Below are 8,188 nucleotides of genomic sequence, written 5' to 3'. Positions count from 1 at the left end.
TGCATATAATGTAGCAGACGCTGCACCTTTTGTTGCTTTGAGGGCCAATTTTTGGAAATGACACCAGACACAGCTGCACGCTCCACAAGCCATTCATTTATACCCTCATGAGCACATTTGTCATATTAGGAAGTGATATATGGGACTAAAAGGGTTAAAAATTCTGGTCTAATTTTGGCTGCATCTATGAAAAACAGCTGAACTATGTTGCATAAGCGATGACATTGACAAGTAGCAGCCATTCAGATGAGTGGGTGAATCATATATCATTGTTACTTACAGCTTGAGCTGTAACCTGGCCTCCCAATTCTCCGTCCCAAATCCTATCACAGCCATGAGTGGTGATCTGGCAACTCCGACGAGAAAGGCATTGAATGAAACTGTTTGATGTATGGCTCTATTCCCTCAATGTCCTCACATCATTACAGAAATATTGCCATGAAAACACATTCATCAACAGCATCAAATCAACTTTCTGCTCTGACGTCGCAAAACCATTACTTTTCTGAGAAGAGCTAGTTTAAACACTATTTTCTGTCAAACAAATAATCCAGGTGAATGCTTTGACACATGAAAATGTTTCCAATTATCTAATCCTGGATATTTTTGATTTTCTAATTTAATAATTTAGTACGTTTTTTGGATTTTTCTCATTCAATATGATTGTACCTTTCTGTTCATCTGGCAGAAGGATTCGGGGCCCATCATGGCCAGATTGTCATCGGTAGTCCAGAGGGAAATGAAAACGTCAGGTAGTCTGACCTCCATTTGGTGATCAGACTTATAGCTCCATTACAGAACTAGGTAAAATAGCTTTTATATATGCTGCTCCCTCTGCCTGGGACCTTCTGAAATTGGATCTAAAATTGCAAAATGTGGTCTTTTTCAGAAAATGTGCTCTTCTGGCTGCTGATGTTTTGGGGTATTTTAGAATCTTGATGTGTTAACCTGATAGAGTTTCATTAAGTTTGGTCTTATTTATGTTTATGGAACAGTGTTTATGGAACATGTGTAATCTAGGTTGCTCATAGGATGAAGATATTTTTTATGATTGTATCGGAAATTGTATTTATTATTTTGTTATCACATTAATGTTAATTTCTGATTTGATATATTTTGTCATCTGTTGTTTTTTGTTTTGTCATAGCTTGTCGTTAATGCTGTCTATTTTGGTCAGGACACTCTTTTTCAATCTCGATTAGGATTTTCCGGTTAAACAAAACAAATATGGAACCCCAAAGTGTTCAATAAATAAGCATGACGAAATAAATGATCATATGAAAGTAAAATATGGAACCAATAAATAAAATACTTTAATCAGATGTCAAAACGATTTTATCGTGGTTATTTATTTTCATAATAACAGAATGCTCTTTTTTGCAAGTCTGTTTTTATTGATGTCATTTTTCATAACAGTGGAGTTGTGCCCGCCCCCCTCACCTTTCAGCCAATCATATCTGCCCCTTAGCCTACCAACCGCCAGTAAACTAGCCCCTGGTATTTGGCTACAAATCATTGAAAAGTAGGGAGTAGCAAATGAGAATGAACGAGGGACTTTGGATATCCTCTGTGTGTCTTTCTCTTCACAGAGTTGTGTCTTTCTTTGAGAATCACAGCACCGCCGAGGTAACTCTAAATTAACCAGCTAAGCTAGCTGCTGCGGCTAACACTGGTTCCTCACTGTCAAGCTGACAACCAGCAGAGTTAGCTGGCTGTGTGTAGCCCAGTTAATCCAGATAAAAGGTTAGTTTTAGTCCTGTCACTGTGCACTGTGTGTTTTTAACGGCACAGCAGCAGTCTGTTGAGACTTACTGCCCCACTGTCGGTGCTCTAACAAGAGCTAGCGAGCTACGTTTGGTACCGGTTGGTGAGGTGGGCGGGCACAGGTGACAACTCCGCTGTCATAAAAAGTGGCTCTCGGTAAAAATACTATTATGAAATACAAAAACAACTTTTGAAAAAGACACTTAAAACTAAATATAAATAAAACATCGAATGAATTATTTTTCATAATAATTTACTTCATAATCATGAATTCAGTTTTAGTAATTCATAAAGTGATTCAACCGCTAATTGGCCTATTTATATATATTTTACTGTATTTTTTAAATATCATTATTCATGTCATTATGTCTTATTTATTTATGTAATGTTGAATCGAACATTTTAGGTTTCATAACAACAACAAACGAGAGTAGGCTAATTACTTTGAACCTTTAAACTTTAAACTGCAGCCCAAAGATTGGACAGATTAACTCTGAACTAGTGTTCAGTGATTTGGATTTTGTCAATCCGGGATTACAAGACATCCTCCGGGTTGATAGTTCTTGCATCGGATTGATTATTTATTGACTGATTATTGTCATTCTGAGACTTCTTTGTGGTGGATGTACTCTCATTGCCGCCTGTGGTAATCAGTATTTGTTATTTTTATTGCTTATCAATCTCAGATCCCTTTTAGCTGCTATCAGCCGAGGTCTTCAACAACTAATGTGAACTCAGTCAGACCAGTACCTACCGCATTGTCCTATTTTGTATCCATGCTGAGCTGTACTGTATGACCCGATCTGACGGGACCCCTCTGCGTTTGGGGCCCTTTGAATGTCGTCCCCCGTCAGGGGAACACTGCTCTCAAGCAAATGTAGACTTAACAACAATATATTGATGATAATACAAAATGACGAAAATACAATGGAACAGTCTTTAACCCTCCCACCTCTCATTCCCCAAATGCATCTCTCTCTCTCTCTCTCTCTCTCTCTCTCTCTCTCTCTCTCTCTCTCTCTCTCTCTCATGTGCTTGAGTACTGAAGTCGGGGGCGCTCCTCGGGTTTTTTTTGCCAGTGCGCACCACGGCATCGCTTTACATCACACTGTACGGACTGTTGCTGCGCCCGGAGCACCTGCAGGCGCGGAGGGAGGAGAGGAAAAAAAAAAGGGGGACGAAGAAAAAGAAGTGCGCCGAGAGGACTTTAGAGAAGAGAGGAAAAGAGAAGAGGCAGGACCGGCGGGAGGAGCGCACCATGGCCTCAAAGGAGACCACAGCGACGGGCTTCGTCAACGTCAGCAGAGAAATCACAGGTGAGCTCGAACGGGAGTTTCAGTGTGTTCTGACCTCTCATTGAGGAGGGGAGCGGAGAAAGTAGGACCTGTTTCAGGACGCTTTGGGGGGGTTAGTTTGTCTTCACTCCGCTGCTCTTTAAATCTTCCCAGCGCGTTTCATTTGAAAGGAGTTATCACCGCAGGCAAGCTCAGGAAATGTCTCCCAACAGGCAAAAGCAGAGTTAATGGCTGTTGAAGCTCGTGATGAAGATTGTAATCCCATCGATCCGTGAGCGGGAGCGTTCACTTTCGGATTGATTTGGCGTTAAAGATCTCCTGTGAAATGGATCGCGCACCAGGGTCCTGTAAGCGCTGGCAGACTTATTATGAAGTGATGCGGTGCATGTGGCTTTGATGTGCGTGCATTAGGAGTTTTCATCTCTTTTCTTCTCTCTCTATGTGTGTGTGTGTGTGTGTGTGTGCGCGCGCGAGCGTGGGAGTTATTGTGAGACAGGGAGCGCTGTGCGTGCAGCAGGCAGCATGGGTTCAGCTGCACGCAAGCCGACCCCCTTCTCTGCTGGACAGTACAACACACACAGACACACACCCCTACACACACACCAACATGTTTGGATGATCAGGTGTTAAAGAAGGTGTGTCTCTTATGGATCACTGCTAATTATCCTGACGGGGTGAGTTAAATCCCGCTGTTTACCAGCTCAACCTGGTCAAGCCCCGTCTGTCTGGCCTGGTGATAAGAGCCAGGCGGCATTAGGCCATTAACACACCTGCCACTGGAGGACAAGATGGGGGGGGTCATGAGAGGGGGAGGTGAGTGAGAAAATCCATCAAAGTGTCAAACCCCCCCCCAGAAATAAGGCTGTGGGAGTATGAGAGGGAATTGATGGGGTAAAGAGGGGACTGACCCATCCTAGTGGTTCTTCATCCCTCCTCCTGGCCCTCTTCACCTCTTTTGGGAGCAGATGCCGAGGTCACACCAGCAGGCCTCAGGGGGCCCAAAGAGTGTGTTAAAAGGTTTAAGCGATTGGGTCTTACCCAGCTTAATGTCAATAACTCTATGTTTGTCTTCGGCTGATCCTTCCTTCGATCTGCCGGTTTGATTCCCCCCCCCACCCCCCACCCTATCCCTGTTTCGTCCTCCCCGCATCTGCTGCTGCTCACTCAAGTGTGAGAGCCAAATCCATGGTTGTTGCTAGATGTGGAAAGTGAGAATTATGAGAGTGCAGTAGTGGGAGATTTGGGAGATTGCGACACAATTGGGCATCGTGACACAGCAGACGCGCTGTATCTCCGTTTGGTGGGCTCATATTTAGCATGGGTAGCCCCCGCTTGAAATGTGAATATGAATATGTGTGTGTTTGCAGTCTGGGGATATAGGTTGTGTTTTGCTGGTTGTTTGTGGAGGAGATGTAAATGGTGGAGGCCTCCGGTGCGGTTCACTGAGCTTCGGCAGGGTCGTGTGGTGGAGTGGAGGCCCCTAAAGATTGCAGCTCTGGGTCTTGTGGTCGGTTCCATTGAGATGAGCCGGGCTGCTTCTTTCTTTCTCCGAGGCTAAAAATAGCCCAGTTATGAGTCCTCTTCAGCTAGAGAGAGAGAGAGAGAGAGTGTGTGTGTGTGTGTGTGTTTGTGTGTGTATGTATGTATGTGTCTGCCTGTCCTCATGTTTGTGTCTTTGTAGCTGTCTTCTTGTCTCTGTGACTGGTCAGCCCTGTGCAGCTGTCTATAAAGGAATAATCCAGCAGTCTATCCCCAAGCTTGAAAGTCAAAGACAAAACACAAAGGGCAGCATGATTAGCTCCAACACAGTGACTGTACTGGAATATGGGCATGCTTTCTAATACGCAGATATATTCAGGACCTTTAGACCTCATTTGGATTGAAGGCTTTGAACAAAACCTCTCCGATAACAGTCACTGATTCTGCTCCATTCAGCCATGTCCAAAAAGTGTCACCTGCTGGTTTCCTGATAGTCTGATGTCTAATTGCACAATGTTGTACAGGTGGGTGACAAAATAAAAGAAAACCCAACATAGAGTTTCTTTAGTGCGATTTTTGGCCATTAAAACCTTCCAGAACACCTTCAGTACTCCTGGCATAGCTTGTTTAAAAGAGTACTTCACTGGTTTACCATTGCAGTGTTGTGGGACTCACGGACTGTAGGAAAAAAAGGATAAAAATCAATGCAGCACAACCAGAGATATCTTTTTTACTCCATGCATTCTTCTTCCTTCAAAACCTGGTCCCTACTATACTCACAGCGTCAGCCGCTTACTGTTCGTCGGGGGGGGTGTCATGTTATGTGTGATGTGTGTTATTGTGGAATGTGTTAGTAGCGGCTGATTTAGCCTCGAGCTGCTAGCCTCAAGCAGAGATGAGGAGCGGGGCTGCAGAGGACTGTGGTATTTCACTTCTTTCTAACTCCTACATCCCCAGAATCTCATCATTTTCAGCCACAACCGACACCCTCTGGAGCCACAAAAGGCTTTTTACAACTTTATTCACATATGCAGTAGTAGATTTTAGTGTGTAAAATTCCCCTAGAAGTGTCTGGAACTCTACCAGAGGGATATACATTATTCTTTAACTCAAGGGCCACTTACTTGTTTTGAGTAAGTGTAACTAACAATATTTTCTCAATTGTGTGCTTAATTATAGGAAATTGTGAAAAATGTTCCAGATCCGTAAATGATGTCTTCTAGTTGTTTGTTTTGTCCAATCAACTCTCAAAGATCCAAAGATATGCCAATTTACCATCATATAAGGCTAAGAAGAAAAAAAAGTGACTTAAATGACATGAATGATCAAAATCATTGGCAATTAATTTGCTGTTGATCGCCTAAAAGAGTGCTTTGACTTGTTTGGCTTAAATCTTGACCTTCAGAAAATTGTATCTGCTAATGAAAAGTTAGTTCTCAGTGTTTTGATAATGGTGGTGGAGAGCGCTGTCTGACGAATCCATTACAAATCTACCATAGGTGCAATGTGCAGATCTATACAATCAGCATCAATACACACTAACATCTGCTTTTCAGTCACTGCGGTTATAGAATTCAGTGACTACACTCGCACGCAGTCACACTGGGCTGTCGACAGAATTTTGAGCACCACAGCAGCCCCCTTGTGCACAGTATTGTCTTGTTTATCAATATTTGCTTGCAGTTATTATTCACTCTTGTCACTTAAAAGCGATGTCACAGCAGGGGCTCTATTGCTTTCTGTTCATTTGTTGTAGTCAGCTGATGTCACTACATCAATAGTGACTTCTAGCTTGGTTATGTTACATGTTGGATCCCTGCAGTGAGGGGTAGAAAGAGCCCTGGTATTGGAGCAGTACTCGTTATCACCCAACATCCTGATTTAAGGCATCAGAATTGGTATTGAGAGACAAAATCTAAGCATCCCTAATCTTTCTCTACTCATTTATTCAGGCTTTTCTTTTCATTCATCACCCAGTTGTATATTTGAATTTATTGATTTCCCTCTTAAAAGCTTTTTACAGTGTTTCTGAGTGCAACTCATGGCCAGCTCTTTTCATTCTGTTATGTGTTTACATTATGTAATTAGCTCTCCTGTTTTACCCTTTTTTCCCTCTGCCCTTCTCTCTAGAGAGCATCAGGAAGGTGCTGGACAAGCAAGCCATTAAGTTTGTGCGAGCCATTAAGCAGGACACCAGGAGCGGCAAAACAGAGGACAGGATTCTGGTGAGAGACACCAACACACCCAGCCTCCCCCTGTCTGCTGTCACACCAGGTCACCTGAAAGAGCTATTCCTTCTTAAAGTGAAAGCGTCTTTACGTGTGAGCTGTTGAATTTGGAACGGAATGGCACTGACTCCTTACAGACAAAATTGAAATCGATGGAAGTTAATTGTGGCAAATTGAAAGAGCCATAAGAAGTCCCAGATTATGCATCCCTAGACACATGGCAGACGCGTCGAAAATCAGGCTTAGGACAGATGCTGTCTAAGCAGAGCAAAGTGGACACCATGCCATGGCCTACTGAATCCATCCTCAGAGTTTATTAGATGTGGCAGGATGGCCTTAATGCCACAGGCAGGAGTGTGTGTGTGTGTGTGTGTGTGTGTGTGTGTGTGTGTGTGTGTGTGTGTGTGTGTGTGTGTGTGTGTGTGTGTGTGTGTGTGTGTGTGTGTGTGTGTGTGTGTGTGTGTGTGTGGTGTGTGACATGGTGTACACAGGGGCATCGTGTATTGTTTTTTGTTTTTGTGTTTTTTTTCTGAAGAAGCCTGTGTGAGTGTATGCCAGAGGGTGTGTGGGCAGCCTGCGATGTGTTAAAGGAGCTTGCACGAGCCAAGGCCACCTCTGTTATTGAGAAATTGTCAACTAGTCAGCCACATTAGTGACTGATCAGTTACTCACACAGCAGTTGCTATGAGCGAGAGCGAGCTCTTTTCCTCCCCTGAGGATGACAAAAAAGACAAGCTGATAAGCAAATCAAAACTATTAATCAGTACTTCTCTCAGCTTTTTGTCTGTGCTATTATTCCTCTTTCCCACCCCCCCCTGCCCACGCCTCCATCTATCTCCATCATTACCACCCCCCTTTATTTTTGTCGTCCCTTCTCTTTGTTTCCTCTCTCCCTCCCTCCTTATCTGTCCATCTCAATTATTCTCCTCCCCGTCATCACCTCCCTCCTCCCCTCCGTACCCCCACCGCCAGGCCAGTCGCCTCTCACTTTCTCTCTGTCTCCCCTTTATGCCCTTCCCTCTTCCCTCCATCTTTACTCAAACCTGTAAAAGGGTATTGAGCTCCTCTTTCCATCAGAAGCAATTCAATTAGGTCTCTGCCTTATGAGAGTTTTTTTACTATCCAAATGGGCCCTGGCTGCTGCTGCTGCTGCTGCTGCTGCTGCCTCTGCTCCAAATTCTTTCAAGGAAAGAGAGGCGAGGGGGGTGATGGATATAAGCGTTCATTTTAGCTCGTTGTCAAGGTCTCCTCCTGTAAAAGGCAATCTTTTCACACTAATGGATAAATTTGTGTGGATGTATGAAGGGTGAACAGATGAGGGAGTTTGTAAATAGACTCTTTGTTTCAGTCTCTCTGGGTATTGTGCACAAAACATTCACTCATGCTTGAAAATGTCATACATGGTAGTTAGAGAAAGTGGGA

The 8,188-nt window shown here is 43.7% G+C and overlaps 1 protein-coding gene across 3 annotated transcripts in view; it reads left to right on the top strand.

Annotated features, from left to right (window-relative positions):
* Nucleotides 1-1,530: 1,530 nt before the first annotated feature.
* carmil3 (capping protein regulator and myosin 1 linker 3) overlaps nucleotides 1,531-8,188 on the top strand; it is a 76,094-nt gene continuing 69,436 nt past the window's right edge. For 2 of the 3 annotated variants that reach the window (XM_051405350.1, XM_051405361.1), the window contains exons 1-3: nucleotides 1,531-1,626; nucleotides 2,813-3,080; nucleotides 6,669-6,763. In XM_051405350.1, coding sequence (XP_051261310.1) covers nucleotides 1,537-1,626; nucleotides 2,813-3,080; nucleotides 6,669-6,763 — 453 coding nt within the window. In that variant the 5' untranslated portion in view covers nucleotides 1,531-1,536. Of the gene's footprint in view, nucleotides 1,627-2,803; nucleotides 3,081-6,668; nucleotides 6,764-8,188 lie in introns of those variants that run through there. The other variant, XM_051405372.1, reaches the window with a different exon arrangement.

The sequence above is a fragment of the Dicentrarchus labrax genome, unplaced genomic scaffold (assembly GCF_905237075.1).
Source record: "Dicentrarchus labrax unplaced genomic scaffold, dlabrax2021, whole genome shotgun sequence".
Taxonomy (NCBI): Eukaryota; Metazoa; Chordata; class Actinopteri; family Moronidae; genus Dicentrarchus; species Dicentrarchus labrax.
The sequence above is the reverse complement of the archived record's forward strand: the minus strand, read 5'-3'. Positions and strand labels throughout refer to the sequence as shown.